Raw genomic sequence first — 25226 nt, forward strand, 5'->3', positions numbered from 1 at the left:
CAAAACAAAGGTTTCTCAAAATAAAATTAGTAATAATCAAATTAATAACATCAGGTACACTGATAATGACCATAGCGGAGAAATATTAAACAGTCCCAGAAGTAAATTGTTTTACTTATAAATCATTAAAGATGGACTTATTGTGAGCTCTGCAGTTCTCCATCAGTTGTATTTGGCTTCAGTTGACCCATTTCTTTCCATTTATTTTACTCATTTTTAACGATAACCGTGTTAAACAATTAATTGTATGCTAAAAACTACATTAATAAATTTCCACCAATCAGAGAGTTGCGGTTAGCAAAGTGCTCAAAAAAGCTCTGACCACATCCATAAAATACTGCAAATGGTGTAATCAAGTGAGCGCACGCTAATGCATATTATTAACACACCGACAGCCTATCAGAATCCATATCTTTTTTTAAGAGTTATTTTTATTCTTTATTAGACAGGACAGTAATGAGACAGGAAGCAAAGATTCGAACGCCTGATGTGCTACTGCACCATATGTCGGCGCGCTAACCACTAGGCTATTGTGCTAACAATCAGAATCCGTATCTGCTTTAAAAAGCTCAAGCAATTTAAAGCAACATAACACCAAGCAGCATGGTTATAATAAACCATCTATTATAGACCATTTCAGTGTGGTCATGTCATTGGCCCATGAACATTTCCTGCTGGTTATTTAACTATTTCATAAATGTAACAAGAGGCAATTCAATCATAACTTACCGATAAATAATGTTATGGTAGCAGTTTTATCAATATGTGGCTTTTTTGGATTCTCAGAAGCTTTAGAAATTAAAAATGTAAGACAGAAAATATGTTGGGCCCGTTGTTTTTGTTTACATCCCTCAAAATGCTCTATAGATCATTTCTGCTCAGTAGTTTCATCAGTTTATCTTCATACTCTTTTTTTTATTGAAGTTGCTGTCTGCTTTGGTTTTGTGCTATTGTATTTATGTTTCTGATGTGATGTTAGCGTGGTCTCTGCCGGCGTCTCATGATCGTCGAATGCTGCTTCACTAGGAAACGTTTATCAGAGCTGCACTGTAAAATGCAGAGGAACAGACATTATTATTAACATCAGAGCATTTCCCAAAATAGGTTTAAGTTTCACAATAATTATTCTTTCAAAGCAGATTAACAAAAGGTGAATCATTTTAGATATATTAGATTCACTCATTTCTAAACATCTCTAATCATAATAGTGTTAATAACTCATCTCTAATAACTGATTTAGTTTCTCTTTGTCATGATGACAGTAAATAATATTAGACTAGATATTCTTCAAGACACTTCTATACAGCTTAAAGTGACATTTAAAGGCTTCACTAGGGTAATTAGGGTAAAGTTAGGGTAATTAGGCAAGTCATTGTATAACAGTGGTTTGTTCTGGAGACAATCCAACACTAATATTGCTGAAGGGGCTAATAATATTGACCTTAAAATGGCTTTAAAACAATTAAAAACTGCTTTTATTCTAGCTGAAATAAAACAAATAAGACTTTCTCCAGAAGAATAAATATTAGAGGAAATACTGAGAGAAATTCCTGAATCTGAGAAACATCATTTGGGGAATATTTAAAAAATAAAAAAGGAGGCGAACAGTTTCTTCAACTGTGTATATATTAAAGATGGAAGCATGAACAATTCCTATATTGAAGTATATGATGATATCAAACAGTATAGACAAAAAAAGTTGAAAGATAATTTTTGTTCCATATCGCCCATCTATTAGTCTTTATCCATATATGAGTTTGCATTAAAAAATCTGTTATTAGAAAGAGCGCCAATGGAAGTGAGTTTATTTACTATATTTATATTATTGTTGTGGGGGTAGTGGGTAGCACTGTGGCCTCACAGCAAGAAGGTCTCTGGATTCGAGTCCCGGCTGGGGTCAGTGTGTGTTTCTGTGTGGAGTTTGCATGTTCTCCCCGTGTTGGTGTGGGTTTCCTCTGGGTGCTCCGGTTTCCCCCACAGTACAAACACATGCGCTATAGGGGAATTGGGAAGGCTCAATTGTCCGTAGTGTATGAGTGTGAATGAGCGTGTATGAATGTTTCCCAGTGATGGGTTGCAGCTGGAAGCGGATCCACTGTGTAAAACATATGCTGGATAAGTTGACGGTTCATTCCGCTGTGGCGACCCCAGATTAATAAAGGGACTAAGCTGAAAAGAAAATGTTATTGTTGTGCTCACCATCACCAGCATGTCCTTCAGCCTCTCGATGGTTTTACGGTTCGCTCGTCCTCGAGACACATATGACGTCAGAATGACACTGCAAAAAATGTTGCATGTAAACAAATGATAGTCTTGTTTTATATTCCATTAATATTGCGGTTATTGAGCTTATTCTGCGCGAGTGCACTCATTAGATTGTTTTAGAAGTGTGGGAGAATTGAGTGGGAATAATAAACAGCAGAAAACAATCAAACTCGCTCTACAAACAAGTGTGCTCATGATAAAAAGACGAATAATATAATAATAAAATATCAGGTTGTAACATCAAGCAGCAGAGCAAGCGTTTTATAACGTCTAAAAATCAATGGAAGTGAATGAGAGCGGAGGTCTGGAGCACAAAAAGATTCCAATGGCTTCACCTGCTCAACATGAAGAACAAGGTCAATAATCCAGCGTTAGAAGTACACACTCACACACACATCTTTCTACCCGTTCACAAGTTTAATGATAATTTGGGCAGGAGGGCCCAAACTCGGTCCTGGAGGGCCGGTGTCCTGCATACTCCAATTAAACACACCTGAACCAGCTAATCAAGCTCTTTCTAGGTATACTAGACACTTCCAGGCAGGTGTGTTGGAGGAAGTTGGAGCTAAACTATGCAGGACAGCGGCCCTCCAGGATCGAGTTTGGACACCCCAATCTTTCAATTGGGTTTTCCACAAGGGTCAATATGGGGCAATATTCTTCGGCATGTACATATAGTAAATGATTTACCTATGGTGTGTCAACAGTATAACATCATTATGTACCGTATGCTGACAATACAGTCATTTTCACACACGGTAAAAATGTTGAAGAGGTTATAAAGAAGCTGAACGATGGTTTAACAAAAGTAATAGCATGGCTGAATCAGCTAAAACTAAATATGTCAAAAACAGCTCGCATGTGCTTCTCTAAAGGACATGGTGTTGATACAAAACAGGATGTTGTTTTCTCCACAGAGAAAGTTCAAGCTGTCTGAGGTTAAATACCACAGGGTTTATCTGGACTTCTTTCTTGGTTTTAAAACACACATAAAAAAGGTATGTAACAAGGTAAAATTGAATTTACTGTAGGTCATTTTAGGTTTATTAAAAATTCTTTATGAAGTTTTTTATAAACTAATTTGGAGAGGATCATGTGTTTATGAATGCTTGCGGCTGGTCCTGCATTATCCAATTCATGATTCACCAATCAGACGATTCCTGAGCCACTATAAACACCCTCAGTTCCATATGACAGCCATCTTTGTTTTGAAGAATCCCCCCTTCCACCACTACTCCTCCTCCTTTAGATGGGTGGCACGGTGGCCCAGTGGTTAGAACTGTTGCCTCACAGCAAGAACATCACTGGTTCTAGTCCTTACAAAGCCAGCCAACGTTACTGAGTGGAGTTTACACGTTCTCCCCGTGCTCACATGGGTTTCCCCGGGGTTCCCCGGTTTCCTCCCACCGTCCCAAAACATGCAACTTAAGTGAACTGACTAATCCAAATCAGCACCATAGACGTGCTCCTAGTAAGTAGTTATCTCTTAAGAGCGATCACTATCTGTTCATTAGCTACTACAGTAGGGGAGTTCTCCAGATCTACCTGAGCTCAAACTCCCCTCTCGCCTTGCAAATGTGCGGGAGCCCCGGGCTCGAGGATCTTATGAGCTCAGGGCTCTCTCCCGGGGCACCATGCCAAACACGCTTTATAATCAGTCATCAGCTCAGTGTGAACTCTTGAAATCAAATACGGATGCAAAAATGTATTTAAATTCTATGATCCTCTCTAGTAGGTCTAACACAAAATCTTCGGTTTTAAAACATCTGGAAGTATAATCTTAAGACATGGCATCTTAATAATCAACATTGTGAACACTAGGCTTTCTGATATTGTTGTTGTGGTGGTTGTTTTTTATTGTTGTTGTTCATTTGAGTATTGTTGATAAGTTTATATTGTTTATAAGTTTGACACCCAGTGGTTGAACTAGGTATTGCATTACAGGATTAAAACACGCATGCACAGGTCACCAGGTTGAGGACCAACAGGAGTGTGTCTGACTATTGAGCCTAAAGGCTGATTTAAGGCTGATTTAAATCGTGTTCTAACTAAAAGCAAGGGCACGCAACAGAAGGAATATTCTCTATATTTAAAGGAGTTTTCGTCCCAACCAACACCTGGAATTAATATTTTGGAAATTGTTTCTATATTTTGCAGCTGGAAACAGACATTGATCAGCTCAGGTACAGCTCATGTGCTTTATTCAGTGTTAAATGCTAATAATGTGAGTATGAATGCTGTTTTACATGACATTTATTACTGAAATCAGCAGCAGATAGCTCAGCTCAGATCTGGAGAATAAAATAAACCGTCTGAAACTGAACTCTAGAACTGAGACTCAGTGCAAACCAACACATATCAGTGATTCAGCATCTACATTTAATCATGTTCAAGAGCTTTAATGTGTATTCATTAGATTATAAAGCTGACCATTGTGTTGGAGTGCAGTGAGTGCTCTATTCTGAATGGCTGTGTTTACATTTCGGTCATGTTTCAAACAGCCAAATTGCTCATTACTGTGTATATCGTCATGTAGCGTGTTGTTAGTTAGGACACAGGGTTGCAGCGTAACCTGCTCACCTAATGCTCACCTAACGCTCGTAATATTTATTTATTTGCTGATTAATAACCTCATGTGGAACTCTGAATCTGCGTCTCATTTCAGAGTCTGCTACTGTCCACCAGAGTCATGTATGCACACTCTGAGAGCCTTCCTGACTGAATGAATAAAATACGCTGTTTTCCACCATCTGGCAACCCAGGGTGCTGAAATATAATTGGCTAAACTGGCATTGGGCGGGTTAAAGAGACCAAAACAAAGACAGCCGCTCCGGCACGTAACACACATGTTCACAGCAGAATATCTGACTTCAGCATTGTGTTTCAGATTAACAAGAATATTCACTGAGCATGTTTCTGAATATCTGACCACATATGATGCTGTTTATATGCTTTAGAGGAGGCAAAAATTCATATACAGCAGCTTTTATATACATTGTTCCTTGTTGTGAAATAAATAAACAAACAAACACACACTTACATTTCAGCCAGAATGAGAGTGAAAGCGAAGGCTTCAGATGAGATGTAGCTGATGGTGTTCTTTACCCCGTTGGGGAGCGTCACTTTACACTCATTCGTCACATTAAACACAGTTCCGGTGCCGTTAAATGGGCCGCAGCCGCCCGGATCAAACCTGAGGAGAAAAAAGTCTAGTCTGAAAGAAGACATGCTATTAAAGCCAAATATATTCCAGCAGTCACTATAGTACCTGTTGATGTTGACCACTAGCGTGACCACAGACATGAACAGACCCAACAGTAGCGTGAAGTGGAAGAGGACAGAAGAGCTGGCGGTCCGGAACATTCTCTGAGCTGGAGCACAACACCGCATCACTGTGAACTGACCACCAGAAACAGCATATCACATTAGTCTGTGTGTGATTCAGTCTCCATAGTCTTCTTAAACACTGATGCCAACATTTGACCTTTTTCACACTGATAACGCTAGTGCTGTTTTTAATCTTCTGAAAAGAGCACAATCTCATATAAATTAAAGCCACAGTCACCAAAACACCACAATTAGCATCAAAGCCTGAACGGGTCAGTTTCAGAGAGCTAAAGAACATTATCTGTGTGCTATTCTCAGCTCAAACTCTCACACACACACACACTAGACTCAGCAGAGATGCATTTTACATCCTGTGAAGGAGCCCTTTACCCACTGCTGTTTAATGACTTGCATAATTATCCTAGTGAAGCCTTTATATGTCACTTTAAGCTGAATACTAGTGTCTTGCAAAATAACTAGTCAAATATTATGTGCTGTCATCATGGCAAAGACAAAAATAAATTAGGTTTATTTAATTTATTAATAGTATTATGTCTAAAATGTGTTGGGAAAAAATCTCGTCTCTGTAAAACGTTATTTTAAAAATAAAAATTTTCCAGGAGGGCTTATAATTGCGACTTGAACTGTATATTTGTTTGCAGATGTACTGAGATGAACCAAACCTTCTTGATGTAGAAGAGGATCAGCAGTCTGAGGGTGCTGATGGCGGGCAGCAGCGGGCAGTAAAACACACCGACCCACGTGACCGTCTGACTGTTGACCAGATCCAGCACATTCAAGGTGATCTCAAAGTGATTCTTGCCTAATATCTGCGCCAGCCTCGAGGAGGGGAACTTCTCCACGAGAAACCTACACAACAAAACACAGTCATCGGCTAAAGCAGAGTCATCTGATCTGGGGTGAGTGACTTGAGGAAAAACTGATGGTTAATTCATTCCTAAAGTTTGCGTTTGCATTACATTAAGAAACTGCGTTTTCTCACAAAGTTCAGCATTTCCAGAGAAACTTTTGTGTTTGCTTGGCGTTGCTTTTGTTTGGATAACACCTTATTATTCCACCAAGGAGCTTTCTAGACAACAAAACTTTTGCTTGTTTCTTTAAACTAATTTTTCCACAAACTTTGTATGCAGAACGTTTGCATGCCACTGAAAAATGTTCTACATGAGAAGTTTTATATATATATATATATATTAATATATTATATATGCATTTCCACAAAAACTAAGGGCTCTATTTTAACGATCTAGGCGTGTCTAAAGCTCATGAGGTAAAAGCATTAAGGGCGTGTCCGAATCAACTTTTGCTATTTTAGGGTGCTTTCACACCTGCCTTATTTAGTTCAGTTGAATCGCACTAGCTGCATCCCAAATCGCATACTTATGCACTATTCTACGCCATTTTGTAGTATAAATAGTGTAAGTAGTGCATTCACACTGAAAACACTAACAATATTAAGTGCACTTTAATTACCTGGATGATGCACTTATTCAACTGGTAATATGAAGTGTGTAATGATGGACACTTCACGCACTCGACGACCGCAGGTTTGCTCAGGTAGCAGAAGGGGCGGAGCTATCGGGCGCACATGTTGGATTACTTCATTTATTTTGGATGGTGAAAGCAGAATTCTCCTATCAGAGTGATTATAGCACCTCCTGGTGGTGGATGCGGTTATACTCATGGCAGGTGTTATTTGTTAGTTTGGTCATTTATTTTAGATTTGGCAACCACCAAACGTCATCAGGGAAGCGGTTTGAATTTCCGCTTAGTAGAAATACATTAGTGCTCCATTTGGGACGACACTATCTACATATACTATGCTGTTGAGTGTGTAAGTTTATAAGTACATAGTGCATGAGTGCATAGTGTATAGTGTGCCATTTGAGACTCAGCTTTGGTTTTCCCTCTTGGTGCGGTTTGTTTGAGCAGGTGTGAACTACGGTGGCCGGGAAGTGCAAAACAACATTACAAAGTGTGAAACACTTCTACAAAGCTCGAGACAAACTTACATTTTGAAAAACATTTTTACCCATCATAAGACACAATTATATAGGAAAAACTATTTTACCAAGGACCAAACTAATTTACATTTTAGAAAAAAACTAACAAGACACAAAACACTTTTACAAGTCCCGAAACAAATTTACAATTACAGACTCCTTACGGAAAGGGAACGTACCACACACTGGGAGTGACGTGGAATGTACCACACACTGGGAGTGACGCGGGGAAAAGAGCGCGGTAAATTCGTGCTGTGGAGTACATGGCATAAATAAGGTTTATGGCGACAGAACGTGGACTACGGTCGAGGGATGTTTTGCCCGTTTTGTGGCAAAAACATGAGCAGCTTAACACGGTTTTACTTTATGTGTGGTCGGTCCTTGGAGTGAACCCTGGAGTGGTTTGTTTGTGGTGAGAACATGATCTGAACTAAAACAGACCCAACCGCAAAAAGTACTGCGCCTTTTGGACTAATCGAGCTGCCGTAGTCCGATGCCCTGTCCCATCTTATGGGGTTTGGAGGAAAACTACTTGTTGACTGCACTTTACCAACAGTTTTAAACACACAGAGAGAGAGAGAAACATTAGCTGATGGATCGTTGGTAATATTTCCGGAAGATGAGCAGGTCGCAGTTTAGTTAAATTAATTCACGTCTCCTCCTAACGCATTCGTCGATTGCAATGCATTAAAACATTGTTTTCCAGCCACAGCAGCACTTCATTCTCCAAATGTCTAGTTTGTCTAAAGTGATGTATACGAACTATATAGTATACTATGACCAGGGATACCATCAGCCAGTGCAGCGATTATTTTGTGTTCCATTGCGGGAGTCCCATTGGCATTTTCCCACATGTTAATTCTGGCCAATTAGAAAAGCAGTTTAGGAAATACATTCAATAACATCTGGCCAATGAGAGATGTGGATTTTGTCACATGACTGCATTTTGGTTCTTTTCATCTGGTTCGGACCAAAGCAGTCAGTGTAGTGTGAAAATGACCCAAAACATTTTCAGAAAAACGCTACCATGCATCATTGGTTACCCTTGGTCCAGATCAAATGAATCGAACTACAGGTGTGAAAGCAGCCTTAAGGATAGATAAATATGCTCTGCACCCCGGCACATGGTCTAACAGGGTTGAGCTTATTCTCTTAATGAGTTCTGGGTGTGTTTTGAGCATAACCTGCAATAAACCAATCAGAGCCTTGTTTCTCATTCCCTTTAAGAGTCAGTTGCGTCGCTCCATGGTGCATTTGCTATTTACATGCCGACTTTGTAGGTGTAAAAACTGAACGCTTCACTAGCGAGAAAACAGTTAAACAGAGCATCTGCAGCATGAGGATAAAGAACGAGCCTCCTCCATTCAGCCTCTTTACTTTACTCCTTTACTTTACTCCTTTACTTTACTCCTTTACTTTGGTGGAGTAAGGAAACGGTGGAGACTCACTCCACTGAACACATCCATTAGCCCACATATTTAATTTCCTTTGTTAAACGCAAAGATTTGTGTCTAAACTATTTCTAAATTCAGTTTTAATCTCCAGCAAAGGAATAAATGATCAATAATAATGAAGTGTGGTCAAAACACTGAGTTATATCCAAACACACGTCCTGTTCTGATGACCCATATGCTGATGCAGACGTCTCCAAAACCCCACAGGTGAACAAATCTAAACTAGTGTTTATTAAAACAGATATAAATATGCAGATAATCAATAATCCTGCTAATAATAATAACATTACACAGATGCAGAGCATCAGTAATAAACTAAAAAAGCCCCCCGAGGTGAAGAAGGCATGGAGGCAGTGGTTTTGTAGATAATAATAATTTGCATAATATTTTAATCCTTTAATTCTTTTTCATATGCAAAGATATCTGTGTATTGCTGTACATCCTGTGTGTATTCAGCAATGTGTAAATGTTTAAGGTGGGAATTAAGGTTGCTTTGCTCTGAAAATAGCAACAAATCAATTGCGCCAGGTGTATGATAGGGCCCTATTTGTGCAATCGTTTTCAACACTTTTGCAGATCTAATAGCTATTAATTGCATCTAAAATAAAAGTTTGTAGAAATATTTTTATGCCCTCTGTATATTTATTTTGTTAACAGTATATAAATACACACATTTATGCATATTTGGGAAAAGGTTTATATAGATATATTATTTTTTAAATCTAAATATAAATAAACATTTTCCCAAATATATGCATGCATGTGTGTGTGATACAAATTATACATACATGTAAATATCTATGTTTCGCATTATTCTGTTTCTATGTAAGTGTGTATGACATATACATAATAAATATAAGTGTTGTTCAGTTATTCTGATTCTAGAGGCCAGCGCTTAGCAGATTTGAGCCAGGTAAAAACACTAGCCTTGGTGTTTCTAGTGTTTCAACAGATGTTATTTGTCTCAGGTGTGTTTTTACAAAGACTACAGAATACACAAGACATGTCACTCGTATCGGTTTGAATGCGGGAAAGTCAACATGGTGAATGAAGCCCCGCCTAGTAGTACAGGAGCCAATAATCGATCACTATAGACTGATGATTCTCTGGGGGAGGGGCTCGGAGCAGACCTGCTTTTTTTTAGACATGTTTTTTAGTTTCTGCAGCTTTATTAGGCATCCTAACACACTGGAATCTCAGAAATATATCCACAGAAAGCTTCACATCTCTACTTTTAAATGAACCAGCTACACGTGAAAACAAATGTTCTCTGGTTTTGTAATTTGTGTGAAATGAACACAAGGGACAATCCATCCCATCAAACATACATCACATGACAGCAAACACTCGAACATCCACAAACTGATTGGGAGATTTGCCATCAAGACCAAGTTGTGAATTACTTCGGCGAGATCAGACGAGGCATTATTCAGAGGATAATAATGTGTAACACAGCCATAAATGAGGTTGGTGATGTGATCTCGTTCTCTTTGAGTGCACATTCGGGCAAAAATGTCAATTAAGTTTGTTTAGAAACTACATTTAAGAGACGGTTGTTGTGTCATTTTATTGGTGACTCCAAATATGGAATTTAATCTGAGCTTGGCAAATAGTTTAGGAGAATTTGATGTTTCCCCATTCAGACAGAATACCAGAGGAGTGTTTTAAAGATGGCCGCAGAGTGAAATGACTTGGGGTCTTTGATTAATATTATGGTTCGATATATTCAAGAGATTCAGTACAATAACTCACGTTCTTGGGTAGGCCACACAAAACGCACTGAAGAAACCCTCCAGGAGGTTGAATATGGTGAGTTTGTACATCTCCTTCCCAAACTCATTTTCTTTGCACTGATAAACACATACAAACAAGAAGAGGAAGCTGAAAGATCTTTTCAGTATAGTCTATTTTAGCACATTGTTGTATAGCAATAACTATTATTTTATTGAATTGATTTTATGCATCCTTCATTTTTTTTTACCAGGACAGTCCTGCTATCCTGCACTGAGGTTGTTTTTTCCTGGCCAAAATGACAGAACTAAAAACAAATACAAATATAAGAACAACAAAAAGGTAGTATTACGACAGTAATGCAATCTCCATGCTGAATGTTTGGCCTCATGTGAACAAACCTGGTCCTTTTTGCCAGCACAAATGAAGAAGAACAGATAGATTCCCAAAGACGCCAACTTGAGGAAAATACTCCTGTGTATGGAGTCGGTAGACATTAACACCACAGGTACATACTGTACTGTATAACACAGCAGAGGTCAAAGAGCGCGACCTGCCTGACCTGATGAGAGTGAGGTTGAGCTGGATCGTCAGTGAATAATCTTCAAACTCGGAGATCTTATTGAAGATGCGCGGCAACACAATGTTAATCAAAGTCATGGTGATTGGAGGTAAATACTTCAACATCAGACACTTAGTCGATTCAACAGTGCACTGAAGGAGGAAGAAAACAGAGACAATGATGCCTGGACATTTACATTAAACAAATGTGATTGTTTACACTATTTATTAAAGCTACACTATGCAAGATTTACACATATACACACATTATGTGTCTGCTGAATGCTTGATTCTGATTGGCTGATGATCATTCTAAGGTGTTTGGTTATTAAGGGCACAGCTAAAGTAGTTCCGGCAGGTTTACAGCAGCTCCATATCACTCCTCTGAATGATTACAGTCATTTCACAAATACAACAGTCAGAAATCACATCAGAACACAACAGAAGGAGGAGATGTGGAGGAATCTAGTGCTACACACAGGAGACGCTTGAGGAGGACACACACCTGACTAACACACTCTCAGACAGTGGATTTAGCAGCTGTGGACCAAAACAATATAGATCGCTTGTAGTGTTATGCTGAATTTTGCATGGTGTAGCTTTAATCATGCTCCTTTATATCATATATTTGTACAGTTTGTTGCAAGTGGATGGCGTAATAAATCAGCATGAATGAACCGGCCAGAAGAAACAGCACAGCGAGGTTCAGAAGGATCCGGAAGAGGACGAGCCGAACCCACTGTGTGAGCGTTCGCTGCTTGACTCGTGCATGAAACGCCTGCTCTTCTAGATCCATCTGGAGAAGAGGTCAGAGGTCAGCACATTCTCTAGCCTGTTAAATACTGTAGATGTAGTAATACAGCTATAGTATTTAAGTAATATAAACAAATGAACCAATACTGTAGTTTACTACATCTATAGAGTATATTATACTACAATACAACACTGTTTATAACAACTAAAGTATACTACAGTATTCGTTATAGTATGTCAGTTCACTGTAGTTAATCCTGCAGTATTAGGTAATACAGTGCATTAAAATAATATTATAGTTCACAATACTATAGTTCATGAAATAGATTTGTAAATACTCTGAGTTACTATAGTACTAAAGGTCGCTGTTTACCTTGAGCTCGTTTCTGGTAAAGTTCTGTTTCAGTGATGCTGCTTCAGGGCTCTGGATGCTGAAATCCCAGCCAGAGAAAACCTTATAGCTCAGATTAGAGCTGAAGTGTTTGCCAGTGATCCACGAGTGTTTGTATCCCACCATCGTCCTGAAAGAGAGAGTTAATACTGACATCAGTGCTTGAGGATGCTGAAGGGTGATGAACAAAATATAAGATAGGAGAGAAAACGGCTATACAAACATTACATTTGTCCTCAAAACATTGCATTCCCTGCCAAAACCTTTTTTGCATTTGATGATGTTCCCAGCAGTGTTAAGGAGTAACTAGTCATATGTAACGCCCTTACGTAATTTAATTACAAAAGAAAATTAACAGTTAAATGTGTAATTAAATTACAATTACTTATAAAAATGTTAAAGATTACAAAGGGGGTTACATCTAAAGAATTTTCCTTAAAAATCTGGGATATGTTGAATATTAATCTGTTGCTTTGCCTGTTTTTGATATGCACGGTGCCTTCTGCTAAGGCCCTTTATTAAAGTGCTGCTATTCTGATGCTTTTGATTGGTTTTCCAGTTTGATTGCAGTGCACCACGTCTACCAGTTACATTAATCCTCTCTACCGCTGAAAGCATTAGGCTACTACAACCAGAGTGAGAGCTGCCACCATGGCGAGTGATAAAATACATTTCATTGCTGGAAATTTTTTAATAATTTCAAATTATTAATAATTATTAATAATATTGACCTTAAATGGTTTTAAAAAATTAACAACTGCTTTTATTCTAGCTGAAAGAAAGTTTCCTTGCTCGGTTAAAAATCATTTGGGAAATATTTAAAAAAGAAAAATAAATCTAAGGAAGGGCTAATAATTCTGACTTCAACTGTATATAACAGGTCAGTGCAAAATTAGTTTGCTGCTGTTTTGTTTTTGTTTTTTTCTATTGAACGTTTTTATTTTATTTTGAACTTTAATTCCCCACACAACATGAAATTCACTATACAAAATCACCATTCAGGAAAATAAAGTCAACAAATTATAATCAAAATAATAGCAAAACAAAAATTATATCAAATATCAAATATAAAGTAGTACAATACAACAGACAGTCAAAATGACCACCCTTCAGTTTTCCTTTTGGGTGTATGTATGGGTGGAGTCCTGAAGTCTTGCCAACATATGTTCATATGATGCAGTAGAAGTCATCAGCTCGATCCAATCCTTAAAAGAGGGAGTCTCTGAGTCCTTCCAATTTCACAGCACCAGTCTCACAGCAATAACACATCCTGCGATGACTAACCCAGCCTGTGCTTAAGATATTTCGTTCTGTAGAATTTGATGTATCCCCCACAAGACAAACTGTTGGTGAATAAGGTAAAGGTTGTCCCAGCCATTTCTCCAGGTTTTGAATAACTCTTGTCCAGAATGGAGCCACCAGTTCCACATTAAATGTATGTTAGCCACTGTTAAAATACTTTCGACACCAAAGGCTTCAGTGTGGAACCTGAGGACGTATCTGCAGGTATGTAAGCTAGTCTTTCTTCATTTTATAAAAGCAAATGGTTCTTGCTGTTATCGTGAGTGTACAGAAATAACAACAGACCCTTTCATTTCCATCAATATATGACAACTCACAAAGTTATCGATTGTGAAATTAAAGACACCAACAGACTCCTCTGGACAAAGTGACTTTATCACATTGACAGTGTCGGGCAGTATCGTCGCTACATATTATTTACAGTAAATAACTGAACTGATCAATTCTGCCTCATATGTTTCATTGACAGTTTTATTGATCACAAAGATCTGATTGACTTGCATTTAAGTTGCTTTGATTTAAAAATGAAAATTGCAAAAATAGCTCATTGCAAATGTCACAAAAATCCCCCTGCAGAACTGACCACTATTCTGATGTTGGAACAACAGTAAACAGTGTTTTTGTTATAAGGTCTGGTTTTATCGTGGCTGTACTTTGAAATTAAATTAATATAATCTTAATTCAACTGATGAGAGATTGTGAAATGCTAACAGTAAACAGAGCTACTGTAAGGTCACACCTGCTCGGTATAAATGCCTGAAAATGATTTAGTTGAAAATATCCATTAGAAACTGAAAAGTAATCAAAAAGTAATCAGATGTAATCAGTTACTTTACTTTTATAAAGTAATTTAAAAGGTACACTGCTTATTACATTTTAAATAGGGCAATTTGTAATCTGTAATCTATCAAATTCAAAGCTCTGATGTTTGCTTACAAAGCGACCTCTGGCTTTGCTCCTTCATATCTGCTCTCACTTCTGCAGATATATGTGCCCTCCAGAAACTTGCGTTCTGTGAATGAACGTCGCCTCATAGTTCCATCACTAAGAGGGAAGAAATCACTTTCCCGAACTCTCACATTCAATCTGCCCAGTTGGTGGAATGAACTCCCTAACTACATCAGAACAGCAGAGTCACTTGCTGTCTTCAAGAAACCACTAAAAACTCAACTGTTTAGTCTCCACTTTCCTTCCTAATCTGTAACTGCCTCTCTGGCTATACCACTAACTGTGCCCTCTCTCTCTCTCTCTCTCTCAAAAAAAAACCTTACATTTCTAATGCTTTGCTACTTTACACACCTGAAACTTGTCTATAGCACTTGTTCACTGCTGCTCTTATAGTTGTGTAAATTGCTTCCTTGTCCTCATTTGTAAGTCGCTTTGGATAAAAGCGTCTGCTAAATGACTAAATGTAAATGTAAACATTACATTTAAAAGGAGTAACCTCCCCAACACTGGTTCCCAGAGACACTGTGCTCTTTTAAAGCATTTTTCTTTTAAACTTTGCATTAAGCCGCAAAACCTTTGTGTTCCTTTAAAGGGAAAAACCACCAAAAATGTAAATTCTGTTCTCCATTTAGACTGGCTTCAGACTTGTTTGAAACTGTGTTGAACACAAAAGAGGATCAACTGAGGAGACTTGACTTCCATTGTGTTTTGTTCTTACTATTGATGTGAGTGGCTGCTTTTTCCAACATTCTTCAGGATATCTTCATTTGTGTTTAACAGAAGAAAGAAACTCATAAAAAGTTTACAACTTACAACAAAACGTGTGAGTAAATGATGAGGAAATAAGCAGTTTGGGTGAACTGTCCTTTTAAGATTATGTGTGTTCACATATAAAACATTTGTGTTTCCTCCAAAAAACTGCATTTACTTGCAAAACTTTTGTGTTTTCTCAAGGCGATTGGTTCTTGCTTGCAAACTGTTTTCACTCCTCAAGATATTTTCCGAATTTTCTAATTGAACATCTTTTGCGTTCCCCCTAGAAACTTGGTTTTCACTTACAAAACGTATCCATACTACTGAGATTTTGCTAAATTTTGCACATATAAAACTTTAAAACAAACTCCTTGAGAAACTTTTCTTTTAAATTAATATGTTAATTAATTAATTAGTTGTTTTACTAATTGCATTTTCAATTTGCAGAGTTTCTTGTGGGAATGCAAAATATATTCAAGCAAATGTATTGAATGTATTTTTCCATCACCATGTAATTTCCCACATGAAAATCTGAGAAATGGCCATATGTATATGAAGATAAGTATGAAAGTATAACTAATATATATGAACACACATATAAACAATAGCAAAAGCTATACATAAACAGACGTTTATTGTAATATTTTGAAATATAATGTATTTTTATTCATGTGAAATCCAAACATGATTTAGTATGGGTTTATGTAGTTAGCATATATTGCCATATATATATTAGATTTCTATATTGGTATATAATGTTTGCAGAAATGAAGCCTTTAACTATAAATCTGATGACAGATGCAGCCACAGACGTGTGTAAATATCAGTATTGTAGTTTGTGCTGTTGATATGGTCTATAGTTCTAGCGCCACTTAGTGGTCAGGAGCAGCAAATGCATGTTTTATTGAATCAATAATAATAATTAGTTCAGTATCTGAACAGTAGATGATCTGACCTGCGAACCAGCATGAGGATGCTGAGGAAGATGATGGAGATCATGCCGAGCAGAAAGAGTAGTGCAGTATTCAAACACGGACTATTGAGAGAGCCACGAGTGTAGAAACTGTGGAAGACTGCAGACTTCTCTAGAACACCCTGAAAACACACACAGGAGAGAAGAAGAAGAGCTGCAGAATGCGGGAGCTGAAAACTAAAGCTCAGGACCTTGTTGGCATGTGTAAATCTGACTACCGAAATTGTAGATTTTAATTTATAGGAAGTAAATTACAGACATTTATTCATATGCGCGCAATTCTACATCCATTATGCCCCAATTTTGACCTCTTTTTGCTAATTCAAAGTTTATATCTTGCAAGCAGCAGTCGATTATACCATTATTTTATTTATTTTATGCACAAATCTGAGTTTACATGTCAAAAGTACGAAAGCAAGTAGGATTTTTTGCTTAATTTTGAGTTTTTGTCTTGAAAGTAGGTGTTTTTTTATGTAATTTTGAGTTTACATCTCGCACTTCTGACCATAATTCTGCATATATGAATTTGTTTTTAAATATGAGGTTTACTGTAGGATTGCAAGTTAAAAAAGTCTGAATTGTGAGATAAAAAGTCGCAACTAGTTTGATATGTACAGGAAGGTGAAAAGAAGCTTCTATACAAATCAATGACACGATTAGAAATGCAACGTAAACACTCACCAAAATCTGCAGATATAATGTGAAAGTCACTTACTGATCCCACAAAAATGTCTTTATACAGTGTGCTCCAGTCTGGATTCTGGGTTTCAGTGGATTCTTGTCTGAACAGCAGTGTTGGCACCAGCACCGATCCGCCAATGATCACACAGTACAGCAGGTTTAAACCCAGCAGGTACCGCAGAAACACAAAATACGCCTTCACTCCCACACCAAACTGACCTGAGGACAGATACACGAATAACCAGCCGTCAATCGCATCAAATTCTGAGTTTACGTCTAAAAGTAGTATTTTTTACATCTGTTTGGATTTCTTAAAAATACTTTTTCTTAATTTTTCTGCGTTTACGTCTAAAAGTAGCATATTTGCGTAATTCTATGTTTTTTACAAAATGTTTTTTTTTATAATTCTGAGTTTACGTCTTAAGAGTACTATTTGTCGATAATTATGTTTGTATTTTTAAAAATGTTTTTCTTAAATTTTCTGAGTTCACATCTAAAAGTAGTATTTTTACATAATTCTTTGTTTGGATTTCTCAAAAAAATGTATTTCATAATTCTGAGTTTAAGCCTAAAAGTTGTATTTTTACGTAATTCTATGCATGTATTTAAAAAAAAAATGTTTTTTTTTTTGTAAATTTGAGTTTACGTCTAAAAAGAAGTATTTTTCGGTAATTCTGAGTTTGAATCTCTCAAATGTATTTTTTTGCTCAGCTTTGAGTTTACGTCTCAAAAATATTTTTGTTCGTAATTCTGAGTTTGTATCTCTTGCAATTATTGTTTTTCGTAATTGAGTTTACGTTTCAGAAACATATACTTTTTCTTAGTTCTGAATTTATGTCTCAAAAGTCTTTTTTTGCAACTCTGAGTTTACGTCTCAAAAGTCTTTTTTTCGTAATTCTGAGATTACGTCTCAAAAGTCTTTTTCGCAACTCTGAGTTTACGTCTCAAAAGTCTTTTTTTCGTAATTCTGAGTTTACGTCTCAAAAGTCTTTTTTTCGTAATTCTGAGATTACGTCTCAAAAGTCTTTTTTTCACAACTCTGAGTTTACGTCTCAAAAGTCTTTTTTTTTATAATTCTGAGTTTACGTCTTAAGAGTACTATTTGTCGATAATTATGTTTGTATTTTTAAAAATGTTTTTCTTAAATTTTCTGAGTTCACATCTAAAAGTAGTATTTTTACATAATTCTTTGTTTGGATTTCTCAAAAAAATGTATTTCATAATTCTGAGTTTAAGCCTAAAAGTTGTATTTTTACGTAATTCTATGCATGTATTTAAAAAAAAAATGTTTTTTTTTTGTAAATTTGAGTTTACGTCTAAAAAGAAGTATTTTTCGGTAATTCTGAGTTTGAATCTCTCAAATGTATTTTTTTGCTCAGCTTTGAGTTTACGTCTCAAAAATATTTTTGTTCGTAATTCTGAGTTTGTATCTCTTGCAATTATTGTTTTTCGTAATTGAGTTTACGTTTCAGAAACATATACTTTTTCTTAGTTCTGAATTTATGTCTCAAAAGTCTTTTTTTGCAACTCTGAGTTTACGTCTCAAAAGTCTTTTTTTCGTAATTCTGAGATTACGTCTCAAAAGTCTTTTTCGCAACTCTGAGTTTACGTCTCAAAAGTCTTTTTTTCGTAATTCTGAGTTTACGTCTCAAAAGTCTTTTTTTCGTAATTCTGAGATTACGTCTCAAAAGTCTTTTTTTCACAACTCTGAGTTTACGTCTCAAAAGTCTTTTTTTCGTAATTCTGAGTTTACGTCTCAAAAGTCTTTTTTCGTAATTCTGAGATTACGTCTCAAAAGTCTTTTTTTCACAACTCTGAGTTTACGTCTCAAAAGTCTTTTTTTCGTAATTCTGAGATTACGTCTCAAAAGTCTTTTTTTCGCAACTCTGAGTTTACGTCTCAAAAGTATTTTTTTCACAACTCTGAGTTTACGTCTCAAAAGTCTTTTTTTCGTAATTCTGAGATTACGTCTCAAAAGTCTTTTTTTCGTAATTCTGAGATTACGTCTCAAAAGTATTTTTTTCGCAACTCTGAGATTACGTCTCAAAAGTCTTTTTTTCGTAATTCTGAGTTTACGTCTCAAAAGTATTTTTTTCGCAACTCTGAGTTTACGTCTCAAAAGTCTTTTTTTCGTAATTCTGAGTTTACGTCTCAAAAGTATTTTTTTCGCAACTCTGAGTTTACGTCTCAAAAGTCTTTTTTTCGTAATTCTGAGATTACGTCTCAAAAGTCTTTTTTTCGTAATTCTGAGATTACGTCTCAAAAGTCTTTTTTTCGCAACTCTGAGTTTACGTCTCAAAAGTCTTTTTTTCGTAATTCTGAGTTTACGTCTCAAAAGTATTTTTTTCGCAACTCTGAGTTTACGTCTCAAAAGTCTTTTTTTCGTAATTCTGAGTTTACGTCTCAAAAGTCTTTTTTTCGTAATTCTGAGATTACATCTCAAAAGTCTTTTTTTCACAACTCTGAGTTTACGTCTCAAAAGTCTTTTTTTCGTAATTCTGAGATTACGTCTCAAAAGTCTTTTTCGCAACTCTGAGTTTACGTCTCAAAAGTCTTTTTTTCGTAATTCTGAGTTTACGTCTCAAAAGTCTTTTTTTCGTAATTCTGAGATTACGTCTCAAAAGTCTTTTTTTCACAACTCTGAGTTTACGTCTCAAAAGTCTTTTTTTCGTAATTCTGAGATTACGTCTCAAAAGTCTTTTTTTCGTAATTCTGAGATTACGTCTCAAAAGTATTTTTTTCGCAACTCTGAGATTACGTCTCAAAAGTCTTTTTTTCGTAATTCTGAGTTTACGTCTCAAAAGTATTTTTTTCGCAACTCTGAGTTTACGTCTCAAAAGTCTTTTTTTTCGTAATTCTGAGTTTACGTCTCAAAAGTATTTTTTTCGCAACTCTGAGTTTACGTCTCAAAAGTCTTTTTTTCGTAATTCTGAGATTACGTCTCAAAAGTCTTTTTTTCGTAATTCTGAGATTACGTCTCAAAAGTCTTTTTTTCGCAACTCTGAGTTTACGTCTCAAGTCTTTTTTTCGTAATTCTGAGTTTACGTCTCAAAAGTCTTTTTTTCGCAACTCTGAGTTTACGTCTCAAAAGTCTTTTTTTCGTAATTCTGAGTTTACGTCTCAAAAGTATTTTTTTCGCAACTCTGAGTTTACGTCTCAAAAGTCTTTTTTTCGTAATTCTGAGTTTACGTCTCAAAAGTCTTTTTTTCGTAATTCTGAGATTACGTCTCAAAAGTCTTTTTCGCAACTCTGAGTTTACGTCTCAAAAGTCTTTTTTTCGTAATTCTGAGTTTACGTCTCAAAAGTCTTTTTTTCGTAATTCTGAGATTACGTCTCAAAAGTCTTTTTTTCACAACTCTGAGTTTACGTCTCAAAAGTCTTTTTTTCGTAATTCTGAGTTTACGTCTCAAAAGTCTTTTTTCGTAATTCTGAGATTACGTCTCAAAAGTCTTTTTTTCACAACTCTGAGTTTACGTCTCAAAAGTCTTTTTTTCGTAATTCTGAGATTACGTCTCAAAAGTCTTTTTTTCGCAACTCTGAGTTTACGTCTCAAAAGTATTTTTTTCACAACTCTGAGTTTACGTCTCAAAAGTCTTTTTTTCGTAATTCTGAGATTACGTCTCAAAAGTCTTTTTTTCGTAATTCTGAGATTACGTCTCAAAAGTATTTTTTTCGCAACTCTGAGATTACGTCTCAAAAGTCTTTTTTTCGTAATTCTGAGTTTACGTCTCAAAAGTATTTTTTTCGCAACTCTGAGTTTACGTCTCAAAAGTCTTTTTTTCGTAATTCTGAGTTTACGTCTCAAAAGTATTTTTTTCGCAACTCTGAGTTTACGTCTCAAAAGTCTTTTTTTCGTAATTCTGAGATTACGTCTCAAAAGTCTTTTTTTCGTAATTCTGAGATTACGTCTCAAAAGTCTTTTTTTCGCAACTCTGAGTTTACGTCTCAAAAGTCTTTTTTTCGTAATTCTGAGTTTACGTCTCAAAAGTATTTTTTTCGCAACTCTGAGTTTACGTCTCAAAAGTCTTTTTTTCGTAATTCTGAGTTTACGTCTCAAAAGTCTTTTTTTCGTAATTCTGAGATTACATCTCAAAAGTCTTTTTTCCGCAACTCTGAGTTTACGTCTCAAAAGTATTTTTTTCACAACTCTGAGTTTACGTCTCAAAAGTATTTTTTTCACAACTCTGAGTTTACGTCTCAAAAGTCTTTATTTCGTAATTCTGAGATTACATCTCAAAAGTAGTTTTCATCAACACTCACAAGGTGCGTCCCAAACCGCATGCTTGAGTACTATTTTACGCCATTGTGTAGTATAAATACAAATAGTATAGTTGCGTCTGGGAAACAGTTTGAATTTCTGTTTAGTCAAAACATGTTAGTGTTTCATTTGGGACAACACCAAACTCTACACTTCACAGCTGGGTGCACAAGTGCATAAGCTTATAGTGTGTAATTTAAGACGCAACTACAATCACCTTCAATCCTATGGATCATGTGTCTCCATGGCAACAGTCCTGACACGGCCCTGCCCACATGCTCTTTTAAGCGCCGCCTTGTGGTCTGCTGGCTCCGTCTCCATGCGTCCCATGAGCCAACGCTGCGCTTCTGCAGGTGCTGCCGATCTCTGATTGGCACAAACATATTTACAAAAATTTTAGTTGTCTAGGATTTTAATTAAAATCTTTTTGTTATTTTAAGCATGCAATGTTATAATAATAAAAATATAATTTGATTAAATTTGAGTCTTTAGTAAAGAAGACTAAACCATTCTTTAATGGACTTTCATTCTCTGTCTGGTTTTCATGGTTCATTTATAGTAATCAACATGTAAAGTGATGAAAATCCTTTATCAATGTTGTCATAAAATTAAAAAGTATATTGAACAATTCTAATATATTTGCAATATGAATATGTATTATTTACCTATTCAATTATTTATGTATAAATTGGAAGCACTTTAAATAATCAAATTATAATGTGTGTGTGTGTACGTGTGTGTGTGTGTGTGTGTGTGTGTGTGTGTGTGTGTGTGTGTGCGTGCTCACCTGATATCTCTCTTGTCCTGCAGGCAGACGGGCAGGTTTCTGAGAGGCACACTGGGGTTCCAGCAGATTCTGTCCAATCGCAAGCTCTCTTTCTGGTCATGTGTGATGTCATCAGTGTGTGCTCGACGATGAGTCTGTGTGCTCGGCAACAACCCGAAGATCTCCGTCTGATAATATTCGCAGGAGTCGCTGGACAGATCCGAGCTGTAGCTCTCGTCTGCGCAGAACCAGCAGTTCAACATAAATATAGGTGAGATTAAAGCACTTTTGCTGAAATAAAGTTTAATTCAACCATTAAATTACGTTTAGTCATCGTTCAAAGCGATAAAAAACTGAGGAGGCATTCAGTGATTCAACTAGAAGAGGCAATACTCACATTAACTTAAACACGATTTAATTAAACAGTTTTCAATCGCTTGCTTTATTAATGTCTAATCATCTTGTTTAATCCCGCCGTACTACAGAATTTCGCACACACAAGCTTTAATGTGACCGTGGCATTAGTCTGTGCAGATCGCTGAAAACATGCACTCCCAGAGTCAATTCTGCCACTGAAATGAACTACAAATCCCAGAAATCTTTACACTCACACACCAGCTCCTGATTCCCCCTGAATACACACACACACACACAGCTAAAAATTCATGATGGACTGATTACTAGAACTATAAAGACACCTCATTCACACACACTCTTTGCTGAGTCTTGTCATCTGTGAGCATCACGAAGCGTTTTCCTTGCCTTGCGGTGGTTTTTGACCTTCGCTTTGTTTTACTGTTTAAGTTGTTTTGCCGCCTGTCCCAACCATTTACCTGTACTCTATGTGTTTTGAATTAACTGCATGCTCCTGTCTGTCCCTGTTTTGACCTTTGCCTGCCTGACGATTCTCTTAATAAACTACTCTGTTGCATCCTGACTCATTACAGTTATATAGTAAGCAATTCATTCATTCATTTTCTTTATGGCTTATTGCCTTTATTCATCAGGGGTCACCACAGCGGAATGAACCGCCAACTTATCCAGCATATGTTTTACGCAGCGGATGTCCTTCCAGCTGCAACCTATCACTGGGAAACACCCATACATGCTCATTCACACTCATACACTACGGACAATTTAGTTCATCAGTTCCCCTATAGCACATGTGTTTGGACTTGGGGAAACCGGAGCACCCAGAGGAAACCCACGCCAACACGGGGAGAACATGCAAACTCCAACTGACCCAGCGAACCAGAGACTTTCTTATTAAGCAATTCAATAATCTTTAAAAATGATAGTGCTCACTGATGCACTCAGACACTAAAAATGAATTAAAAGCACTGAATCCTAATGCTGTCTGACTTTTCTTGGGGTTTTTCCTGCATAGATTCCTCCATCAAATGTTGGACCACCTCCACCTTTTGGCAAAAATCCTCCGTAAGCACTGCTCATGTGTTTAATTAATCATTAATGTTAATAGATCAAATGTGACTTGATAAGATTACTAGAATAATGCAAATTTTCAAGTTTCAAGAAGCCAAAATGTCATGATATTGTTAACCAGGAAAAGCCCCCTGAGATATTAATGATGCACTTAAAGAAGCAGCACAACAGGAAGAAGACAAGTTTCTCTAGTAGTACATCTAAATTACCCATAAATGCAAAAATCATTGAACCACAGGGAGCAATTATACAATATACAGCACATTAGAGTCAGTTATTAATGATGGAGACTCTCACAATATCACACACACACACACACACACACAGACTTTACCTGATAAAAGCCTCTGGAAAGTGATTGTCTTGTCTTCTTTCTCCATTATAGGCTAATGTTTGCCTTCATATATTCACAAACACACACACTCTTCACATATTCGCAAACACACACACTCTTCCTATATTCACGAACACCACACACACAGAGAAAGGCTTCAGTGTACGATTTCTGTTCTCTTGGTCTGTTCTCTGTGTTTCACAAAGGAAGTCATGTGATCAGCAAGTGGGTGTCGCATAGCATCATCAGCCCAACTCTGACTTTCAGACGACTAATAATATCTGCACAATCAAGACATGAAGGTGTGTGTGTGTGTGTGTGTATGCTGGACGTCTTAAGGTTCTTATTGACACTTTCTGCTCTTCAGTTTGACATGCCTAACACACACTGACACAACACATTCAGGATTACATGCAAATACACCACTTAAAGGGTTTGTGTTTTTGGTTCAAGTGGGCAAGGAATATGCTAATGATTATGTTAAAATGGGCGGGAATATGATAATGTTAAAGTTGGGTTGGGATTATGGTAATCTTTTATGCTAAAGTGGGCAAGAAATATGCTAATGATTTGTGTTTAAATGGGTGGGTAATATGCTAATGTTTCATGTTCAAGTGGGCAGGAAAAATGCCATTGTTTAATGTTCAAGTGGGCGGGAATATGCTAATATTTCATGTTTAAGTTGGGAATATGCTAATATTTAAAATTTTTATGTTCAAGAGGGCGGGAATATGCTTGTGTTTCATGCTTAAGTGAGTGGATATGCTAATGTTTTGTTTAAGTGGGCAGGGAACATGGTATGTTTTGGGTTCAAGTGGGTGGGTGGTATGTTAATGTTTCCTGTTAAAGTGGGTAGGGATTATGCTAATGTTTCATGTTTAAATTAGGCATCGAATATGCTAATATTTAAAATATTATTGTTCAAGTGGGCGGGAATATGCTTATATTTCATATTCAAGTGGGTGGATAATATGCTAATGTTTCATGTTCATGTAGGCGGATGCTGCTAATGTTTCATGTTCAAGTGGGCGGGAAATATGTTAATGTTTCATGTTCAAGTGGGCGGGAATATGCTAATGTTTCATGTACAAGTGGGCGGGAATGTGCTAATGTTTCATGTACAAGTGGGTGGGATTATGCTAATGTTTCATGTTCAAGTGGGCAGGAAATATGTTAATGTTTCATGTTCAAGTGGGCGGGAATATGCTAATGTTTTATGTTTAAGTTAGGAATATGCTAATTTTTTTTAAACATTATGTTCAACA

The 25226-nt window shown here is 36.7% G+C and overlaps 1 protein-coding gene and 1 long non-coding RNA gene across 2 annotated transcripts; one reads left to right on the forward strand and one right to left on the reverse strand.

Moving 5' to 3' along the window:
• Positions 1–876: 876 nt before the first annotated feature.
• On the reverse strand, positions 877–24145 carry tmc8 (transmembrane channel-like 8). The gene is made up of 16 exons (XM_056468148.1): positions 23962–24145; positions 22206–22422; positions 21636–21784; positions 17195–17379; positions 16462–16601; positions 12486–12633; positions 11994–12155; positions 11361–11512; positions 11200–11272; positions 11049–11105; positions 10820–10917; positions 6276–6462; positions 5534–5664; positions 5306–5458; positions 2200–2278; positions 877–1047 (listed from the first exon to the last, which is right to left on the reverse strand). The coding sequence occupies exons 1-16, from the start codon at positions 24005–24007 to the stop codon at positions 976–978; spliced, it is 2049 nt and encodes a 682-aa protein (XP_056324123.1). The 5' UTR covers positions 24008–24145; the 3' UTR covers positions 877–975.
• LOC130237262 (uncharacterized) lies at positions 11779–22310 on the forward strand. The gene is made up of 3 exons (XR_008838533.1): positions 11779–12173; positions 17222–17332; positions 22229–22310. It is a non-coding gene; the product is annotated as an uncharacterized LOC130237262 (long non-coding RNA).
• Positions 24146–25226: the final 1081 nt, after the last annotated feature.

This window comes from Danio aesculapii, chromosome 11 (genome assembly GCF_903798145.1).
Source record: "Danio aesculapii chromosome 11, fDanAes4.1, whole genome shotgun sequence".
In the NCBI taxonomy this organism is placed as follows: Eukaryota; Metazoa; Chordata; class Actinopteri; order Cypriniformes; family Danionidae; genus Danio; species Danio aesculapii.